The sequence below is a fragment of the Lethenteron reissneri genome, chromosome 67 (genome assembly GCF_015708825.2).
Source record: "Lethenteron reissneri isolate LAM-NWPU_2019-01 chromosome 67, ASM1570882v1, whole genome shotgun sequence".
Taxonomy (NCBI): Eukaryota; Metazoa; Chordata; class Hyperoartia; order Petromyzontiformes; family Petromyzontidae; genus Lethenteron; species Lethenteron reissneri.
This window is the reverse complement of record NC_083845.1, coordinates 9,186,461-9,209,316: the sequence shown is the minus strand read 5'-3', so window position 1 is coordinate 9,209,316 and position 22,856 is coordinate 9,186,461. Positions and strand designations below refer to the sequence as shown.

Below are 22,856 nucleotides of genomic sequence, written 5' to 3'. Positions count from 1 at the left end.
TATGAGACTGAAATTTTAACGGTGTGATTAATTGTTTTTTTAAATGAATAATGCTCAAGAGAAATCGGTTGAATTGCGGCGCTTTGCTCGTTTCAACAGTACGAGAAATACCAAGTCGCTTCTGAGTAGGGGGGGGTGAGGGGGTGAGAGGGGTGAGAGTGGATCTGTGTTCACATCTGAACAGTTTGGCTGGGGGGGGGGGGAGTTTGAAAGGGGGGAACGGCTTTAGGATTCCACATTCATTTCCTGAAGAAGCTCCCAGCGCATATCCCGAAACGTCGGACCACCACGACCGCGTTCACCACCACAAACCCCGCTCCACCGTAAATGCGTTCACCACAAACCACGTTCACCACAACCCTGCACACCACAACCCTGCACACCACAACCCTGCACACCACAACCCTGCACACCACAACCCTGTTGTACCCCACAAACCCTGTTGTACCCACAACCTGGTACCCCAACAACCCTGTACCCCACAAACCCTGCACACCACAACCCTGCACACCACAACCCTGTACCCCACAACCGCGTACACAAACAACCCTGTACCCCCACAACCCTGCACACCGCAACCCTGTACCCCACAACCCTGTACCCCCACAACCCTGTACCCCACAACCCTGCACCCCACAACCCTGTACACCACAACCCTGCACCACAACCCTGCACACCACAACCCTGTCCACCACAACCCTGCACCCCACAACCCTGCACACCACAACCCTGTTACCCCACAACCCTGCACACCACAACCCTGTCCACCACAACCCTGCACCCCACAACCCTGCACACCACAACCCTGTACCCCACAACTCTGCACACCAGCAACCCTGTACACCACAACCCTGCACCCCACAACCCTGCACACCACACCCTGTCCACCACAACCTGTCACCACAACCCTGTACCCCACAACCCTGTACCCCACAACCCTGTACCCCACAACCCTGTACCCCACAACCCTGTACACCACAACCCTGCACACCACAACCCTGCACACCACAACCCTGCACACCACAACCCTGTACACCACAACCCTGCACACCACAACCCTGCACACCACAACCCTGTCCACCACAACCCTGTACCCCACAACCCTGCACACCACAACCCTGCACACCAAAACCCTGTACACCACAACCCTGTCCACCACAACCCTGTCCACCACAACCCTGTACCCCACAACCCTGTACCCCACAACCCTGTACCCCACAACCTGTCCACCACAACCCTGTACCCCACAACCCTGTCCACCACAACCCTGTCCACCACAACCCTGCACACCACAACCCTGCACCCCACAAACCCTGCACACCACAACCCTGTACACCACAACCCTGCACACCACAACCCTGCACACCACAACCCTGCACCCCACAACCCTGCACACCACAACCCTGCACACCACAACCCTGCACACCAAAACCCTGTACCCCACAACCCTGCACACCACAACCCTGTACCCCACAACCGCGTACACAACAACTCTGTACCTCACAACCCTGCACACCACAACCCTGTACCCCCACAACCGCGTACACAACAACTCTGTACCTCACAACCCTGCCACCCACAACCCTGTACCTCACAACCCTGCACACCACAACCCTGTACCTCACAACCCTGTAACCTCACACACCCTGCACACCACAACCCTGCACCCCACAACCCTGTACCTCACAACCCTGTACCCCACAACCCTGCACACCACAACCCTGTACACCCACAACCCTGTACACCACGACCGCGTTCACCATAAAAAGTTCACCACAACCGCTTTCACCGCACCCTGTACCCCACAACCCTGTACACCACAACCCTGTACACCACGAACGCGTTCACCATAAAAAGTTCACCGCAAACCGCTTTCACCGCAACCGCTTTCACCGCAACCCTGCACACCACAACCCTGTACACCACAACCCTGTACACCACGAACGCGTTCACCATAAAAAGTTCACCGCAACCGCTTTCACCGCAACCGCTTTCACCGCAACCGCGCTCGCCTACGCAGTGGCGGTCGCGTTCTTCGTTCTTGTTGTTCTTGTTGTTGTTCTTCCTTGTTGTTGTTGTTCTTGTTGTTGTTGTTCTTGTTGTTGTTGACGCCGTGAGTTTGTTTATTCTCCGCAGCCGACCGCCACCGGCGTGGGGGGGGGGGGTCCCCGCGTGCTAGATTTGAAGCTTTCGTGACTGCAAGGATTCATATTCTTAGGTTTTTTTGGTAAAGTCACGTAGGTAAAAAATATAAATTAATGAAAGTAAAAGAAAAAGAAAATTCTTTTATTTGTATTATTTTATTTTACTTTTATTAAATTTATTTAAGATTTGTGTAACAAACAGCGCGCAATGCCACCGAGAACTCGCAATTGCAGGGGCTGCTCCTTTACCTTCACCCCTGGCTTATTGTTTGAATGCCGCTCGCGAATTGTTTTGTTTGAAGTTTTTAAATAATCGTTTGAGAAGGCCTGCTGCTGTTGCCGGTCAATAGACTAAAATGTAATAACATTTTCGCTACGAAGTTGATGTTGCTGTTTTTTTATATATACTAAGTTTTAATCTTCGATTTAAAGCTTTCGTGACCGCAGGGATTCATTTCTTGGTTCTTTCGGTAAAGTCACGTAGAAGGGAAATAATAATTTACAATTTTGTTTTATTATGTTTTATTTTTATTAATAAATAAAATTGTTAATAAAAATATGAATAAACAAACATTTCATAATTTTTTTTATTAATTAAAATAAAAAAAAATTGTTTGCTTATTATCTTAAAATAATAAAATAATAAGCATTTAACTCTTTTGTTTTCTTTTATTAATAACTAAAAATGGGGGGAAAATTCTGAATAAACAAATTTCATTAAAAAAAATGTTAATTAAAATAAAACGTAATTTTGTTTTCTTTTTATTATTTATTAGTTCCCTTCTACGTGACTTTACCGAAAGAACCAAGAAGACGTTTTAATCGCTCACGTTTTTTTGGAGTCGAGACCGCACAGACCGATTTAGAAGTCCTTTCTAGTTGTTGCACTTTACGTTTTTTTTTGCCTTTGTAAAGTTGCCGGGAGAAGCGTGGCACCCTCTCTGGCTGCGTCCATTGCAGGGGCTGCACCTTTGACCCGTCGGCGGCGGCGTCGTGGATTGACAACCCCCGAAGGGAGGAAAAAAAGTGTTACGGCCGATTTAAAAAAGGGAAATTTGAAACTTTTTGTTTGTTGCAAAAAACATTTTTTTACTAATGTTTCAATTTCTTTTTTTTACATATTTGTTTTGTTAGACTTTTTTTGACGAATGTTTTTTTTTTATTTTTAAATGTTTACGTATTATTTAACTTTTCTTTTAACTTTATTTCTTTCATTGACTTTGACATTTTTTGTGACAATTTTCGACATTTATACATTGCTTGAAATTTTTGACATTTTCTTTCTTTTGTTGACATTCTTTCGTGACAAAGTCTACAAATTCTTTTGTAAAAAAAAATTAATACTTTTGACATTTTTAAAACATTTTTTAAAGGCATTTTTGATGTGTTAATTGTTTTTGTGCGTCGCTTTGTTTGTATTAACAAAAAATTGAATGTTTTAATTGTATTTTCTTCCTTGTTAGTTCAACGTTTTCGCCAAACTCTTTACTTCGTTTTGTGGCTCTCCCCCGTCGCTCGCAAAAAAACGCGACTTTTTCACGCCCCCTGCCCCTCCACGCGCGTTCCATTGTTCCTTCGTTTTTCGTTCGTCGTTCCAACGACTCCTTCCCCACACCCCCTCCCCTCCCCGCTCCGTTTTTAAAAAGCGTTTTGTTACAAAATCACACGCGGGTTTTTTGTTTCTTACGCGCTACTAATAAATTCGTGTTCTAAACAGAACGATTCCTGATTTTTTTTTTCGTTACGCATACGAGTGATTATTTATTGTTACGCATACGAGAAGTATTAATTAATTGATACGCAAACGAGTAATTCATTAATACGCATACGAGTCATTATTAATTGGTACGCATACGAGAGCGTGATTACACTGTAACAAAAATATTGTCTCTGGGTAGTGTTATTTTCCAATTGCTTATACCTCAAAAGTACAGAAAATTGCTGTTATTGATTTGAAGTTTTCGTGACTGCAAGGATCAATACTCTTTGGTTATATCGGTAAAGTCACGTAGGTGTGAAAAACACATTCCTGCGGAGGGAGCTGGTAGGAACGGTTGGGTTGCTCGGTCAATGGCCTGCAGGGTCAACGGCGGCGTGGTGTATTCCGCAAATATGCCCGACTGTGAGGGCGGGCACAAGCCGGCGTGAGTAGGTTAAACGTTGAGTTTTATAAGGGTACCAGGGCGTGATCAGCCCCTCCCCACCCAGCCCCACCCCCCACCCAGCCCCACCCCTCCCACCCCAGCCCCTCCCCGCATGACGGACGGACGGACACAATAATCCCCCGTGGGCTGGTGTAACCAGGAGGTTCCTACCAGTATTATTTGTAAAGGGCCAGGTATAACATCCCATTTTAGATAACAGCAATCGGGGGCATCCAGCAATCGATGCTGTTGGGAAGAATTTTATTTCACAAACACAAAACATCCGCAAAATAAAAACGAATTAACCTTCTTGGAATACGCCGTGCGTTCGCAACAGCAATCTTCAGCGCGTCACATTTGCTTTTTTTGTATTAAAATGTTAACTTAAACTTTCTATAGACGTACTTATTCTCTAATTTTTTTGTGCCTGATAAGTGAAGAGCCAATGTCATTGTTATTTCTTCTAAGTATTAATTTTATCTTAAATTAGTGTGTGGTGGGGTGGTGTAGCGGTTAGCGCACTCTGCTATGAACCTGTGAGACCCGAGTTCAATTCCCGCTCACGGCCAACACCAGCGACAATTATCTGGGCCTCCCCTAGGTCGACTCAGCCTCAAATGAATACCTGGTGCAGTTGAAACACCGCCACTGGGGAGACAAACGCGGTCGGGCGTGGCATTGACCACCAACTCCCCTCGCGTGCCATGCCGGCCTTCATGCGTGCTCGCTAACAGCACTTGCGCCAAGTCTGCAAAGGCTACACGGGGGATCTTTGTTGTTTTTGTGGTGCGGGTTGATGGCTTAGAGGTGAGAGATGACGAGTCAGACCCCCGTTGAGAGCCGGGGTCCCAGCTCCCCGCATTTTAATTCGCCTACATTCACAGCCTCCGGCTCCCGAAATTAAATGCGCGGGCGGGATAGCTGCCCCCCACCCCCCCCCTCCAAGACCAGCGGCGTGTCACGTGGGGAAAGACCTCGCGAGTGGCTCCGCATTATCCACTTCCGCGGGCCGGTAACTCAACACGAAGGGGGGGGGAGGGTGTGGGTGGTTAACGACTGACGAGGAAACACATTTACCGATTTCAAAGGATCAAATTCACGCCAGAGAAACGCCAAGGCCCCCCACCACCACCGCCCCCCCCCCCCCTGAGTTGTTTACACAAAAGGCTCCCGGGACGATTCGGACCCACGACTACCGTCGGGGTGGAAATCGATGCGTTTGCCCCCGCGAGAGACGCACGTAATGAAAACACCGAAGCGTTCGCTGGGAGTGTGGATTATCATCATCATTTTTTTTTCTTGTGCAATCGGTCGCCAAACTCAAACTGTGTTCATCTGCGTGGGGGGAGGGGGGTCACCAAAGGGCAAGACTCACAACACTGCCCATCGACGTTTCTGGCAGAGCTCCTTAACATTCACGATTTAATGTTAACGAACTAATGGGGACTTTGGGAGTCACAGCTGTCTGTGTGTGTGTGGTGGGTGGTGATTGTGCACGTGCATACGCGTGTATGCATACGTGCGCGCGCGTGTGCACGTTTCCCTCCATACGCACGTTTGTGCGTGCACACATCAGAGTTGCATACACACACGCGCGTACCCATACATGCATCCCTGTGTCTGTGTGTGCAGTCGTGTATATCTATACTCGTGTGTGTAGGTGTTTATCAACGTATGCCTGAATGTATACACGCACGCATAAGCGCGTGTGTCCACACACACACGTAGCCATGTGTGCGTGGACACAGGTGTGGTGGTGTACGTGTACGTGCGTGTACGTGCGTGTACGTGCGTGTGTGTACGTGCGTGTGTGTACACGGTCGAGTCTTCTCCGCGCCAGCGATTTTAGCGCAGCGCCTTCACTGGGCTTTTGAAGTTGGCGGCGGCCTGCAGCTGCAGTTGGTAGGCCATGGGGTGGATCTTGAATCCGTAGAGGCTGCAAGCGAAAAGAACGCACCGGTTAAGCGTTCACGTCAACCCGCCGCTCTCCGCACAAAAGACATCCACGCCAGTGGTGGTCAACTGGTCTCTCCCGAGCCGCACGAGGATCTTTAATACACCACGTGCAGTACTTTAAATCAGCCGCAAGCGGCTCTAGCGAAGGAGCATGGACGTAGATGGTAGAACGACCTATCAATAGTATCTATGAATAATAAACGTCTCGCGATTAGAGGATGATACTGGTAGGAACCTCCTGGTTACACACTAGCCCACAGGGGATTATTGTGTCCGTCCGTCAGGGAGGGGCTGGGTGGGGAGGGAAGGGCTGGGTGGGGATGGGCTGGGTGGAGAGGGTGGTCAGGGGCTGGGTGGGGTGGGTGGGGCTGAGTGGGGGGTGGGAGGGGTGGGGCCGGGTGGGGAGGGGCTGGGTGGGGAGGGGCTGGTCATCCCGTGGTGCCCTTATAAAACTCAACGCTTAACCTACTCACGCCGGCTTGTGCCCGCCCTCACAGTCGGCCATATTTGCGGAATACACCACGCCGCCGTTGACCCTGCAGGCCATTGACCGAGCAACCCAACGTTCCTACCAGCTCCCTCCGCAGCAGCAGGACAACGTGTTAAAGAGAGGGAGAGAGAAGGAACGGCGGCAGGAAAAGGGAATCATTCGGTTTCCGGTAACGCCAAAGAATCCCTCCCTCCCCGCCACTCCCCGATTGGTCAAGCCACGGTGACTAGGAGATGTTAACTACCTCGCCTGGTGTACAGGAGTCCGTGGGTATATTTGGAGTTTGCGTGTCTCTCTCTCATCATCATCACGGTGGCTAGGAGATGCTAACTACCTCGCCTGGTGTGCAGGAGTCCGTGGGTATATTTGGAGTGTGCGTGTCTCTCTCTCTCTCCCCGTGTTTGCGTGGATTTTTCTCCCAGCGGTTTTCCCCCCCGCATTCATAATCAACGTCATGCATTTAGCTTATCTGGCTGCTATAAATGACCTATCATTTGTGATGCGCAGGTCACTACTGAAAAGGGGCTTCTACATAGCTCAGTGGGCCTTACCTGGTAAAATAAATAAAGTAGTCAAATAGTATTTAGAGTAAGTCAAATTTAGCATTCTCAGGAAGAATGTAATCAACCAGGTAGGGTGTTGACTGTTATGTTATCCGACTCTCCGTTGTATTACATTCCATTTCTGAGTATACTAGATTTGTGTTTCTATTTCATTTATACCTGATGATTGCTTGTGTTGCAATCGAAACGTTGTATGCTAGTATTTAATTTATTATTTTATCTTTATACGTGACTTCACAGAAAGAACCAAAGAGTAATTCCTGCAGTCACAAAAGCTCCAAATTACGATAGTATTTAGAGTATTTATCTGCTATTAATTTCCACACAACGATGATGATGATGATAATGATAAGCCACTTCGTTGATGGGTCAGGTCGTTGCTGAAAAACAATCCCTATAGCTCAATGTTGTTTGGGGGGGGGGGGGCCTTACCTGGTAAAATAGAGTAGTCAAATAGTATTTAGAGTAAGTCAAATTTAGCATTCTCAGGAAGAACGTAATCAACCAGGTAGGGTGTTGACTGTTATGTTATCCGACTCTCTGTTGTATTACATTCCATTTCTGAGTATACTAGATTTGTGTTTCTATTTCATTTATACCTGATGATTGCTTGTGTTGCAATCGAAACGTTGTATGCTAGTATTTAATTTATTATTTTATCTTTATACGTGACTTCACAGAAAGAACCAAAGAGTAATTCCTGCAGTCACGAAAGCTCCAAATGAAGATAGTATTTAGAGTATTTAACTGATATTAATTTCCACACAACGATGATGATAAGCCACTTCTCGTTGATGGTCAGGTCGTTGCTGAAAAATAATCCCGATAGCTCAATGTTGTTTTAATGTAATTACCTGGCAAAATAAAAATAGCTTAGCGAGGGCAGCCACTCACCGCGGCACGAACTGGTTCGCCGGGCGCTTGGGCCGATACTCGGGGTGCACCATGAAAAGCATGTGCGGGAATCCGGTGCCAAAGTAGGCTCCGTCGGTATGGTGGTGACGCGACGACTTGGGTGTGTACACGTCCATGCACTTGGGGCAGTAGAGCTTCACCATCGCCTCGCCCGGGACATCCGACAGACCTGGTTCGCGGTTGGGCGAGGCACGATAACACTGGTCAACACACTTTTTAAATCCTTTATATTAAGTTCACTTGCTTGCTTGCTTGCTTAGGACCGTGCAAATCTTTCGGTCGTTTTTTAACCCACTTCCCGTGATCCAATCGAGCTGACATTTTGTACACAGACTCGTTGTGCGTGACAATGCATTTTCGTGAAAAATTGTTCCCAAAATTTTACACTGTTTAGGGGAAAATAAATAAATATTTAATTGCCTCTTGTTTAATGCTGCCAGACAATCATCTGACCCATAGGTGGCAGCCATCTCAAGCCAGAGGACGAGAGGACTCTAGCCGCCCCGATGCTACGCATATAAAGGATTTATATTGAAAAACTTTGCTTTTACGGGTTTACTTTTCTGGCATATTTCCGGCTCGTGTACATTTCCAAACGATAAGCCGCTTCTCTATGAGCGATCATTTGTGGCCAAGTCACTTCTGAAAGAGCTGTGAAGGTCGGTGGGCCTTGCCTGGTAAACAAAAAGTTTAGTTTTTAGTTTTAACCGCGCTAACGCTGGTCAACACACTTTTTCTGGCATAAGGTATTCCAACGGTTTTAATGTAATTTTGGGGTGCCGATTCCAAATCTGGCATCTGTTTTTGTCTATCACATCAGGTTTTTGAGATATCAAATATTGCAATTTCAATAAAAACTGCGGAAGAAAAATATTAAATAAATGTGGATATCTACATTAAATGATATTATAAACACACTATCCTAAAAATACAGCACCGTATTTTAACACTAAAGCAGTCATTGACTCGCAACAACTTGCAATCATGTGACAGAGTTCATTTCGGGTAAAATCAATGAAAATGGGGTATGCCGATAGCATACAAATTAGATGTGATAGAGCAAATCTGAGAACAGATTTGGAATCAGCACCCTGAATTAGTCTAGAACAGCTGCAAAAGTCCAGGCCAGAATTTTGTTTTTGTTGAACAGTGTTATTCAACGGTTTTTACTGAACTTGATTCCTCTGTTTGTCGTGGTCGAATCTTGTAATTAAAACTTCCTCCACTTCCCGTTATCAAATCAATTCCACACGTTGCACACACGTGCTCAAGATCCGGTGACAATGCGTGCCTCTATCAAAATCGGCATCAATTAATCAATTAATTCGCTACTTGAAAGCACCATTGGAACCTCCTTTGGCGTCATCTGGTCCAACACCATGTGAAACTAGGCTCTAAGAAAAGCTGTCTCGGGTGTGGACCAATCAATTTCAAGGACACTGCATACATCTCATCAGAGTTGTGTTTTTTGTTTGCATTCCGACCGCAGGTATTGTGGTCAATGCAAACATGACTCCTTGTAAAAAAAGTGTCAGTTTTGTTGCCAGATAAAAGGGTAAAAAACCAATTATCATATTTTTACTGGCAAATGAGGTTCCAATGGTGTAAATGCTTACCCCGAGCTCTCATACTCTGATGGTGCGTTGTCTTTGAGTTGTGCGCCTTTTGGCGTCATCTGGTCCAACCCATGTGAGACTAGGCTCTAAGAAAAGCTGTCTCAGGTGTGGACCAATCAACTTCAAGGACAGTGCATACATTATCAGAGTTGTGTTTTTTGTTTGCATTCCGAACGCAGGTATTGTGCTCAATGCAAACATGACTCCTTGTAAAAAAAGGTGTCAGTTTTGTTTGCCAGATAAAAGGGTAAAAAAAACAATTATCATACTTTAAAACAATTTACATTTTGTATGGACACCTTATTATTTATATATTTGTGTGTAGGTCAAAAACGTCGCGGTCCCTAAACTGTGGAATCGGCTCGGACAAAACGCAGACGCCATTGACGTACTCCTCGACCGTGAGTTAAACAAAGTTGTTCATTTAGTTTAACACGTAGCAGGCTTTCACGACCAATATTATCCATAATAAAGGTGTTTGGGTCAGATCGCGTTATTTACAAATGTGTAGTAACCCTCCACCACCCGACACGGCCAATCAGCAAAAAAGCGTCACGTTGACAAAAAGACAAAATAGTTCACCGCTTTAGTCCACCGGTGTGTTGAAGAGTGAATCCACAACATTTACACATTTATTATGTGGCCGTCTGGAACGCTCTTCCTTCCATTATTAGGTAGCCACAGTCGCCCTCCAGCAACAACGTAGGGGAAAGGAGCGAACTGCCGGGCGGCTAAAACATCAGCGATTTGGCAGAGTGGGGAGCAGAGCTGGTGGTGCTTTGGGCAGTCGTCTCAGTCAACTCGTGGCACCTGGGTTCTGTCCCGTGACCTCCTATCAGCGAGCCCATCGACTCATCACGTGGCCTGAAAGTGCACCTAGCCTGGCACGAGCGCCGTGGTGACGTCACCGCCATTTAGTGGCGAACAGTGGCTGCTGCCGTTGCGAGCGCGCGTGTGCGGCGGGCGTGCGTGCGCGTGTGCAGGCGTGCGTGCACGTGTGTGCGTGCACGTGCGCGTGTGTGTGTGCACGTGTGTGTGCACGTGTGTCTGCACATGTGTGTGCGCGTGCGTGTGTGCACGTGTGTGCGCATGCGTCTGTCTCACCAATGGGCAGCATCGGCTGGTTCTCGCAGTAAACGCGGGGGCAGTGGCCAAAGTCGCCCTGCTGGTATTTCTCGAGCTACGCAGACGCACAAAACAACACAGGCGCAACAAGGGGTCAGTATGTATGTGTGTACGTTGAATCTCTTTCGTACCGTACGTAGCCAACCGTGCGAATCGGAGGTGCAGTGTTGAGTCAATGGGCAGTGTTGAGTCTATGGGCAGTGTTGAGTCTACGGGCAGTGTTGAGTCTCTACAGGTAGTGTTGAGTCTATGGGCAGTGTTGAGTCTCTGGGCAGTGTTGAGTCTATGGGCAGTGTTAAGTCTATGGTGCAGTGTTGAGTCTGTGGACAGTGTTGAGTCTATGGGTAGTGTTGAGTCTATGTGCAATGTTAGTCTATGGGCAGTCTGTATGTATGTTGAACTTCTTCCACACCATACGTAACCAACCGCACCAATCGGAGGTGCGGGGGAAGGACAACAAACTAAAGACAGAAAGACGAGAGGGGGCAGGACAACACAGAGTGGTTGTGTACAGCGAGAAAACGCGGCCAAATCTCAAGAGGCCGTGTACAGCAGAGGTCGCAATCGGGTACCCGATACCCGTACCCTACCCGAAATCCGGCTACCCGTACCCGGCCAGGTACGGGTACGGGTACCCGTTTGCGACCCTGGTGCGGCCGGGTACGGGTAGACCCTGAGTCACTGGTGAGTAACTGTTTGTCACTCATTTCCCAACGTCTTGTCTCTTCTCACAATTCAAGTTCCTAGAATCAACCCACCCGTGCCTGCAACATGGCTTCACCCCAGAGGTCGCAATCGGGTACCCGATACCCGTACCCGGCCGGGTACGGGTAGGGTACGGGTACCCGTTTGCGACCCTGGTGCGGCCGGGTACAGGTAAGGAATCAAAACCCGTTTGCGACCTCTGGTATACAGTGGACGTGTTGACTTCACAGAGAGCGGCTTTCTTCATCGCAAGGCCCCTCCTCACACTGATGAGGTCTTATCGGCGAAAGTTGCCACCCGCTCTGAAAATAAGTGAAGGACACTGCTATAGAGAGAAGGAGTTATAGGTCTCTATGTGAGAATGCGGGTCTCTTTGTGAGTCGCCAGATGTCAATCTGAGTCCATGGGTCGGTGCGAGTCTGTGGATCTCTATACGAGTCTATGTGAGTCTACGGGTGTCTGTGGGTATCTATGCGAGTCTGCAGATGTCTGTGCGAGTCCATATAACGCAATGTGGATGTGGATTTAAGTAGCATCTAAATGTGATTAGAGTGGTGTGAGATGAGAGGGGAGTGGTAGGAGAGAGCGTGGAGGGGAGTGGAGCGAGATGAGAGGGGAGAGGCAGGAGAGTGCGTGGAGGGGAGTAGAGTGAGATGCAAAGGGAGAGGTCGGAGAGTGCGTGGAGGGGAGTGGAGTGAGATGAGAGGGCAGAGGTAGGAGAGTGCGTGGAGGGGAGTAGAGTGAGATGAGAGGGGAGAGGTAGGAGAGTGTGTGGAGGGGAGTAGAGTAACATGAGAGGGGAGAGGTAGGAGAGAGCGTGGAGGGGAGTGGAGTGAGATTAGAGGGGAGTGGAGTGAGTTGAGAGGGGAGAAGTAGGAGAGAGCGTGGAGGGGAGTGGAGTGAGATGAGAGGGAAGCGGGTGAGATGAGAGGTGAGAGGTAGGAGAAAGCGTAGAGGGGAGTAGAGTGAGATGAGAGGGGAGAGGCAGGAGAGTGCGTGGAGGGGAGTAGAGTGAGATGAGAGTGGAGAGGTAGGGGAGTGCGTGGAGAGGAGTAGAGTAACATGAGAGGGGAGAGGCAGGAGAGTGTGTGGAGGGGAGTAGAGTGAGATGAGAGGGGAGAGGTAGGAGAGTACGTTGAGGGGAGTGGAGTGAGATGAGAGGGGAGAGGTAGGAGAGTGCGTGGAGGGGAGTGGAGTGAGATGAGAGGGGAGAGGTAGGAGAGTGCGTGGAGGGGAGTGGAGTGAGATGAGAGGGGAGAGGTAGGAGAGTGCGTGGAGGGGAGTAGAGTGAGATGAGAGGGGAGAGGCAGGAGAGTGCGTGGAGGGGAGTGGAGTGAGATGAGAGGCAGGAGAGTGCGTGGAGGGGAGTGGAGTGAGATGAGAGGAGAGAGATAGGCAGGAGAGAGCGTGGAGGGGAGTAGAGTGAGATGAGAGGAGGCTGAACACCCCTTAACCCCTCTTGAGCAGGATCTCCCACACGGTGAGTGTGAGCGTGGTGAGCGGTTACCATCTGTGCGATGCCGCGGTTGGTGAGGATGTAGCGGGCGTGGATGAGGCCGTACAGCATCTCCGCAGCCTGCTCGATGAGGTCGCTCTGATTAGGGTTGTCCTCCAGCTCATCGTCTGTGACACACACGCACAAAGATCCCCCGTATAGCTTCAACAGACTGTCGGGGCAAGTGCTGTTAGCGAGTAGCGCCTATGAAGGCCGATGTTTACACACCACGCCAGGTACTCATTTGAGGCCCGATCGGCCTCGTGGCGCAAGACTAGTTCAGATCGCTGTCACCGTGTGTTGACCATGAGCGGGAATCGAACTCAGGTCACCGGGTTCATAGCGCAAGGCGCTCACCGCTGCACTAACGTTCCCCACACACGCGCACAACACATCAACACGCACGCGTAATCATTCACACGCGCGTACACAAACGTGCACAACAACTCACGCAGACAGCCACATGCACGCCCACAATTCCGCCACAATACGTTCATGCGTGCACACACACAAACACATATACGCGCGTGCACACACGTAGACACGCCGCGAGAAAACACACACACGCACATCGATGCGAAAAAAACTCTCAATCACTTTCAACCTCAGTTGAAATGCGTGAGGAGACGGACATATAACAATAGGGTTTTTTTCTTCTTGGCTTGGTTCTTTCGGTAAAGTCACATAGAAGGGAAGTAATAAAATAATAAAAATAAAACATAATAAAATAATTCTCACGACGTTTCGGCCACAACGCAAGCAGCCGTCCTCAGGTGAAGACCAGGTCTGTCGGGGAGGCAACAAAACTGAAATCTTTTTACAAGGATTCATGTCTGCATGAACCACAATACTTGCAGTCACTTTAATGCAGACATGAATCCTTGTAAAAAGGTTTCCGTTTTGTTGCCAAAAAAAAAGGGAAAAACTCTATTATTATATTTTGATACTGGCAAAGAAGGTCTAATGATGAAACGGACATCGCTAGCGCACTGTAAGAAAATCACGACGGGCATTCTAAACGCCTCGTGCGACGCTCCGCGTTTACAGAGCGACGGACAGAGCTGATGAACGAGCACGCCCGGACTCGCATGGGAAAGCGGCGAGCACGGCCATCCTGCCGTGCGCGGTCGAAACGCATCACGGCGGCCGTAAGCCTCACCTGGCTCCAGGTCAAGGATCATGTCGAGCGCTTGGCGGTAGTGAGGAACCTGCTCGTTCAGACCCGTCAGGTTGAACTTGTCCTGGATGTAGTCTTCGTCTACCTGTGGGCGGAGAGAGGGAGGGAGGGAGGGAGGGGGAACTCGTCAGAATATCAGAATACAGTCATACCTCGGTATACGAGCGCTTTGGAATACGTCGAATTTGGTATACGTCGTGTTTTGACGAGAGAAAAAAATGTCTTGGGATACGACGCCTTGCTTGGGATACGACGTCTTGCTTGGGATACGACGTCTTGCTTGGGATACGACGTCTTGCTTGGGATACGACGTCTTGCTTGGGATACGACGTCTTGCTTGGGATACGATGTCTTTCTTGGGATACGATGTCTTGCTTGGGATACGACGTCTCGCTTGGGATACGACGTCTCGCTTGGGATACGACGTCTTTCTTGGGATACGACATCTTGCTTGGGATACGACGTCTTGCTTGGGATACGACGTCTTGCTTGGGATACGACGTCTCGCTTGGGATACGACGTCTCGCTTGGGATACGACGCCTTGCTTGGGATACGACGTCTTGCTAGGGATACGACGTCTCGCTTGGGATACGACGCCTTGCTTGGGATACGACGTCTTGCTTGGGATACGACGCCTTGCTTGGGATACGACGTCTTGCTTGGGATACGACGCCTTGCTTGGGATACGACGCCTTGCTAGGGATAAGACGTCTCGCTTGGGATACGACGCCTTGCTTGGGATACGACGTCTCGCTTAGGATACGACGTCTCGCTTGGGATAACGACGTCTTGCTTGGGATACGACGCCTTGCTAGGGATACAACATCTCGCTTGGGATACGACGCCTTGCTTGGGATACGACGTCTTGCTTGGGATACGACGTCTCGCTTGGGATACGACGCCTTGCTTGGGATACGACGTCTTGCTAGGGATACGACGTCTCGCTTGGGATACGACGCCTTGCTTGGGATACGACGTCTTGCTTGGGATACGACGTCTTGCTTGGGATACGACGTCTTGCTTGGGATACGACGCCTTGCTTGGGATACGACGTCTCGCTTGGGATACGACGCCTCGCTTGGGATACGACGCCTCGCTTGGGATACGACGCCTTGCTTGGGATACGACGTCTTGCTTGGGATACGACGTCTTGCTTGGGATACGACGTCTTGCTTGGGATACGACGTCTTGCTTGGGATACGACGCCTTGCTTGGGATACGACGTCTTGCTTGGGATACGACGTCTTGCTTGGGATACGACGCCTTGCTTGGGATACGACGTCTCGCTTGGGATACGACGTCTTGCTTGGGATACGACGTCTCGCTTGGGATACGACGCCTTGCTTGGGATACGACGTCTCGCTTGGGATACGACGTCTCGCTTGGGATACGACGCCTCGCTTGGGATACGACGTCTTGCTTGGGATACGACGCCTTGCTTGGGATACGACGCCTTGCTTGGGATACGACGCCTTGCTTGGGATACGACGCCTTGCTAGGGATACGACGTCTCGCTTGGGATACGACGCCTTGATTGGGATACGACGTCTCGCTTAGGATACGACGTCTCGCTTGGGATAACGACGTCTTGCTTGGGATACGACGCCTTGCTAGGGATACGACGTCTCGCTTGGGATACGACGCCTTGCTTGGGATACGACGTCTTGCTTGGGATACGACGTCTCGCTTGGGATACGACGCCTTGCTTGGGATACGACGTCTTGCTAGGGATACGACGCCTTGCTAGGGATACGACGCCTTGCTAGGGATACGACGCCTTGCTTGGGATACGACGTCTTGCTTGGGATACGACGTCTCGCTTGGGATACGACGCCTTGCTTGGGATACGACGTCTTGCTAGGGATACGACGTCTCGCTTGGGATACGACGCCTTGCTTGGGATACGACGTCTTGCTTGGGATACGACGTCTTGCTTGGGATACGACGCCTTGCTTGGGATACGACGCCTCGCTTGGGATACGACGCCTTGCTTGGGATACGACGTCTTGCTTGGGATACGACGTCTTGCTTGGGATACGACGCCTTGCTTGGGATACGACGTCTTGCTTGGGATACGACGTCTTGCTTGGGATACGACGCCTTGGTTGGGATACGACGTCTCGCTTGGGATACGACGCCTTGCTTGGGATACGACGTCTTGCTAGGGATACGACGTCTTGCTTGGGATACGACGCCTTGCTTGGGATACGACGTCTTGCTTGGGATACGACGTCTCGCTTGGGATACGACGTCTTGCTTGGGATACGACGTCTCGCTTGGGATACGACGTCTCGCTTAGGATACGACGTCTCGCTTGGGATACGACGCCTTGCTTGGGATACGACGTCTTGCTAGGGATACGACGTCTTGCTTGGGATACGACGTCTCGCTTGGGATACGACGTCTTGCTTGGGATACGACATCTCGCTTGGGATACGACGTCTTGCTTGGGATACGACGTCTTGCTTGGGATACGACGTCTTGCTTGGGATACGACGTCTTGCTAGGGATACGATGTCTTGCTTGGGATACGACGTCTTGCTTGGGATACGACGTCTTGCTAGGGATACGATGTCTTGCTTGGGATACGACGTCTTGCTTGGGATACGACGTCTTGCTAGGGATACGACGTCTCGCTTGGGATACGACGTCTTGCTTGGGATACGACGTCTTGCTAGGGATACGATGTCTTGCTTGAGATACGTCTTGCTTGGGATACGACGTCTTGCTTGGGATACGACGTCTTGCTAGGGATACGACGCCTTGCTTGGGATACGACGTCTTGCTAGGGATACGACGTCTTTCTTGGGATACGATGTCTTGCTTGGGATACGACGTCTTGCTTGGGATACGACGTCTTGCTAGGGATACGACGTCTCGCTTGGGATACGACGTCTTGCTTGGGATACGACATCTTGCTAGGGATACGATGTCTCGCTTGGGATACGACGTCTTGCTTGGGATACGACGTCTTGCTAGGGATACGACGTCTCGCTTGGGATACGACGTCTTGCTTGGGATACGACGTCTTGCTAGGGATACGATGTCTTGCTTGAGATACGACGTCTTGCTTGGGATACGACGTCTTGCTTGGGATACGACGTCTTGCGAGGGATACGACGCCTTGCTTGGGATACGACGTCTTGCTAGGGATACGACGTCTTTCTTGGGATACGATGTCTTGCTTGGGATACGACGTCTTGCTTGGGATACGACGTCTTGCTAGGGATACGACGTCTCGCTTGGGATACGACGTCTTGCTTGGGATACGACGTCTCGCTTGGGATACGACGTCTCGCTTGGGATACGACGCCTTGCTTGGGATACGACGTCTCGCTTGGGATACGACGTCTCGCTTGGGATACGACGCCTTGCTTGGGATACGACGTCTTGCTAGGGATACGACGTCTCGCTTGGGATACGACGTGTTGCTTGGGATACGACGTCTTGCTTGGGATACGACATCTCGCTTGGGATACGACGTCTTGCTTGGGATACGACGTCTTGCTAGGGATACGACGTCTCGCTTGGGATACGACGTCTCGCTTGGGATACGACGTCTCGCTTGGGATACGACGTCTTGCTAGGGATACGACGTCTCGCTTGGGATACGACGTCTTGCTTGGGATACGACGTCTTGCTAGGGATACGATGTCTTGCTTGGGATACGACGTCTTGCTTGGGATACGACGTCTTGCTTGGGATACGACGTCTTGCTTGGGATACGACGTCTTGCTAGGGATACGATGTCTTGCTTGGGATACGACGTCTTGCTTGGGATACGACGTCTTGCTAGGGATACGATGTCTTGCTTGGGATACGACGTCTTGCTTGGGATACGACGTCTTGCTAGGGATACGACGTCTCGCTTGGGATACGACGTCTTGCTTGGGATACGACGTCTTGCTAGGGATACGATGTCTTGCTTGAGATACGACGTCTTGCTTGGGATACGACGTCTTGCTTGGGATACGACGTCTTGCTAGGGATACGACGCCTTGCTTGGGATACGACGTCTTGCTAGGGATACGACGTCTTTCTTGGGATACGATGTCTTGCTTGGAATACGACGTCTTGCTTGGGATACGACGTCTTGCTAGGGATACGACGTCTCGCTTGGGATACGACGTCTTGCTTGGGATACGACGTCTTGCTAGGGATACGATGTCTTGCTTGAGATACGACGTCTTGCTTGGGATACGACGTCTTGCTTGGGATACGACGTCTTGCTAGGGATACGACGCCTTGCTTGGGATACGACGTCTTGCTAGGGATACGACGTCTTGCTAGAACTTATATGGGTCGGAATGAGTCACCGCGTACCCGCGAATACCCCGTTCACGACCGAAACAAAGCGCCGCTCCTCAGTCTGCCTGTGCAGTAGTTGTAATGGAGGGGACTCTCCTTCCAAAAAATAGCATCTCCTCCTCCTCCCCTTCCTCACCACCATCCTCGTAGGCTATCAACTCCTCTCAGCAAGGTAAATTGACGTTACATTTAATTTTCATTTCAATTTATTTTAATTGATTTATGCATTTATTTTAATTTATGCATGCATTTTAGTAATAAGCAGTGTCTAAATTATTTTATACAACCCCATTAATGTATAATATGCCATATAAAATATCATTTCTTATACTCTGCAACGGATTATTTCCTTTACCTTTATTTCTTATGGGAGAAAAATTCGTTTGGTGTCTACGTCATTTTTGGTATAAGTCCTACCCCTTCTGGAACGAATTAACGACGTATACCGAGGTACCACTGTATTTCTTTCTACTGCAGGAGGAATATGATGAGTTGTGAAGGTATTTTTCACAGATGCCCGGTAAGGTGTGCAGGGGTCAGAATGGATGTGCAGGGGTCAGAGGAATTCAATAGCCGAATGGCTCACAGGGCTATACCAAATAAATGAAACTGAAAGAATGTAACAACGAACAATATAAAACCACGACAGCAGTGCAAAGTATGGGAAATGTAAGGAAATCACTTTTAAAAAATCTCAACGAAAACTAAATTATGTTTTATCTTACCAATAAAGCGTACAGAGCTAAAACTCTTTTTCAGAACGTATGTACGTTTGTTGAACTTCTCCGCACACACTCGGCCCCAGCAACGAACACTTAACATCAAAACCCCCGTTCAATCGTACTGCACATCTACGCTCCCGCGCGTCCGTCCCACGCCTTCAGCAAACCCGCGCCGAGCAGGGCGTAGTGCGGTCAAATAACCCGCGTGTGACCCTCACGTGGCGTCGGTATTACCTCGCAGAAAAACTCATTTCCTCGCAGCCCACAGAACCAGGAGATCCACGACACTTCTTCAGAGCTACTCATTTTGCCTGCATAACCGCACGCACACACAGATATACAAATTAGTTGTATTTTAGTAGTAGGTTTTTACCCTTTAAACTGGTACAAAACTGACACCTTTATACAAGGCATCATGTTTGCAATAACCGCAACACAAGCAGTCAAAATTCAAACAAAAAGAAACAACTCTGATGATGATAATGATATGCACTGTCCTTGAAGTTGATTGGTCCACACCCGAGACAGCTTTCCTTAGAGCCTAGTCTCCATTGGTGTTGGACCAGATGACGCCAAAAGGCGTACAACTCAAAAACAGTTGTATTTTACAAGGGAATGCCCCCACTTGAGTTGCCGTGCAGCTATTTTTTCAGAAGCGACCCTGGCTATATCACAAATGATAGCTCAATGAAGTGGGCTTGTCGTGGTCAAAGCGTGGAAATGTACAGCAGTCAAGAACCGGGGGACGTGGAGAAAAATCCACGCGACCACGGGGAGAACATGCAAACTCGAAGCCACGACCCCCTGTATACCAGGCGAGGTATTTAACATCTCGCCACCGTGGCGCCCGTATACAATTAGAGACACACTTTTTATAGATATACACAAATACATACACACAATCATCATCAGGTATTATGAAATAGCGACATACCTGATGATTGTCTTGTGTTGCAATCGAAACGTCGTATGCATTTATTTAATTTATTATTTTCTCTTTATACGTGACTTTACCGAAAGAACCAAAGAATAATTCCTGCAGTCACGAAAGCTCCAAAATTAAGATATACACACAGTATACAAATGTACAAACACAAGTAAACACAAATACGGCACACAAGTGCACATGTTATCACAGGTGTCACAAATACGACACCCAGGTGTAATAACATACGCTCAGAGCTAAACTAATGTATTATTAAGGTTCTTATAGTTTGTGCGTGTTAGCAATTGGGTGAACGCGTGAGCAAGCTGATGGGTAGGTGATAATGTGAACAGGCAAATGTCTCGTGTGTGTGTGTGTGTGTCTTGCACAACGTAATGTACATTACAACCGTAATTCAGTGTAGTGTGTGCATAGTCACACATTCACATGGTACAGTATTATGTAGGTGAGGGGGGGGGGTGATTAGCGCACTACGCTACAAACCCATTGGACCTACGTTCGGCTGGTGGCATCTGAACCTGTCCCTAACTCTCCCCCCACCTCCACTGACCAAAGTGGTGAAGTATGGCCATTCAACCCCCATAACCGACACGGCACTTGGAAGGTTTTCATTCGGCACTGGATCGACAAGAAGGACCCGTAAGTTACGAAATCAAGAGCTAAAATAATCGTATTCATTTACACGATTCCAGTATTGTGTTAACAACGATGTAACTCGTGTAAATTCCACGTTACTATGGTGGGGGGCAGTCCATCCAGAGTGTAACCATTATCTACAGTCCGCAAACCGGTACTTAATTTTATCCCACCCCGGCTTTAAACGTTGTTGTTAATCGTCAGTCGTGATCTAATCCACTGCTGGATTAAGGCCTCCACCACCACCACCACCACGAGCCTGCGACGTCAAGCGTTGTTGATCGTGAGACGGTGACGCTTGTGCGCCGTTGTACACTCGAATATCGTCATTTGACGAGCGAGAGAAAGAAGGAGAAAGAAAGGGAGAGAGATTTGTTTGAAAGAAAATCTTTAAAAATATATATTTTTTTATTATAGCGCCTGAGGCCTATCGCAGGCTTTTCCTAGCGGCTGCGTCGACGGGGACGGGGTTGAGGGGTGAAATGATTTACGTTCGGAAACGCGACCGCCAGTTCGTCTCGACGCACACGAAACGCGACGATGAGACGGCGAAAGTATTTTTAGTTTAATATTTTGCGTAAATATAAAAAAAAAAAACCCTAAACGCGAAAGCCGAACGCACCAACTCACCTCCCTATAGTAACCGGGTGGGGGGGGGGGTTCGTTAGGGCTCCAGTGCGCATGCGCACGTGGGTTTGGCTTCCGGAAGTTTCTACCGAAACATTTTATCGTTTTTTTTGTTGTTCGTTGTCTGCCGGAAGAGGTAGACAGGTTCGATTGGAATATTGACGGCTACATTTGAATCTTTCGTGACTGTTGATTCATACTCATAGGTTTTTTAGGTAAAGTCACATAGGTAAAAAATAAATAATGAGCGTATGTTATTATGTCGTGATTTATTATTTTATTTTTCTTCTTGGTTCTTTCGGTACGTAGTCACGTAGAAGGAAATAATAAAATAATAAAACATAATAAACTAATGATATTATTTTATTATGTTTTTTTTTTGTTATTTTATTATTTTCCTTCTACGTGACTTTACCGAAAGAACCAAGAAGATGAATCCCTACAGTCACGAAAGCTTAAAATCGATATTTTTTTTTATTAATTTTAATTTCATTTTTTTACTTACGTGACTTTACCGAAAGAACTAAGAGTATTTTATTTCTAGTATAATTTAAAATATTTTTAATATTTACATATTTTATTTCTATAATTTTCACTATTTTTTATTATTAATTTAGTTTATTTCTATTATTATTTCATAATGAATAATTTTTATTTATTTTATTATTTCTATTTTTTTTTACCTACGTGACTTTACCGAAAAAACCGAAGAGTATTGACATCTACCTCTTCCGGAAGTTGCGACGAATCATCCCGTGATTGGTAGCAATCTTCCGGAAGAGGAGATATCTTCCAAAATATTAATTTAATCTCCCCGGAGTAATTCGTAATCTTCCGGAAGATGTAGGCTTTCAAGAAGATGATACAAATTATACCGAGCCAGTAGTAATCTCCCAGAGAAGCAGATTTTTCCGGTAAATAATACAAATTATTCCGAAGTAGCAATCTTCCAGAAGACGTAGATATCTTCCGGAAGATGGTATAAGTTACGTTGATATCTACCACTTCTGGAAGATGTAGAATCAATCCCACGTGACTTTACTTTAACCAATCACGCGAGGCGCTCGCATGCCAATGCGATGCATGAATTCTATTTCTTGTTCGTTTCCAGATTGTAAACCGTAGTGCGTATACGTCGAACGCTTGCTTAGGCGCTAACAATAGAAACGAATCAATCATTAAAACATTTTTTATTTTAATATTTGTTGACCGATTCTTGGTGACCTAATCTCCATTAAAAACATCGAACAAAGCCTCGCAAAACGCAAAACATTATTATTTTACGA

General features: G+C 48.1%; 1 protein-coding gene across 1 annotated transcript; it reads right to left on the bottom strand.

The window, feature by feature from the left end:
• Positions 1 to 4,534: 4,534 nt before the first annotated feature.
• LOC133360199 (casein kinase II subunit beta) lies at positions 4,535 to 21,649 on the bottom strand. The gene is made up of 7 exons (XM_061578818.1): positions 21,574 to 21,649; positions 19,596 to 19,672; positions 14,313 to 14,415; positions 13,166 to 13,281; positions 10,933 to 11,008; positions 8,192 to 8,381; positions 4,535 to 6,224 (listed from the first exon to the last, which is right to left on the bottom strand). The coding sequence occupies exons 2-7, from the start codon at positions 19,665 to 19,667 to the stop codon at positions 6,134 to 6,136; spliced, it is 648 nt and encodes a 215-aa protein (XP_061434802.1). The 5' UTR covers positions 19,668 to 19,672; positions 21,574 to 21,649; the 3' UTR covers positions 4,535 to 6,133.
• Between the last annotated feature and the right edge of the window lie 1,207 nt (positions 21,650 to 22,856).

Excerpts from the sequence above, each read along its gene's own strand:
- LOC133360199 (XM_061578818.1), bottom strand. The coding sequence starts at position 19,667 with ATGAGTAGCTCTGAAGAAGTGTCGTGGATCTCCTGGTTCTGTGGGCTG. Across the intron at positions 13,282-14,312 it reads GATCCTTGACCTGGAGCCAG|ACGATGAGCTGGAGGACAAC; the intron begins GTGAGGCTTACG and ends TGTGTGTCACAG. Across the intron at positions 11,009-13,165 it reads ACCGCGGCATCGCACAGATG|CTCGAGAAATACCAGCAGGG; the intron begins GTAACCGCTCAC and ends GCGTCTGCGTAG.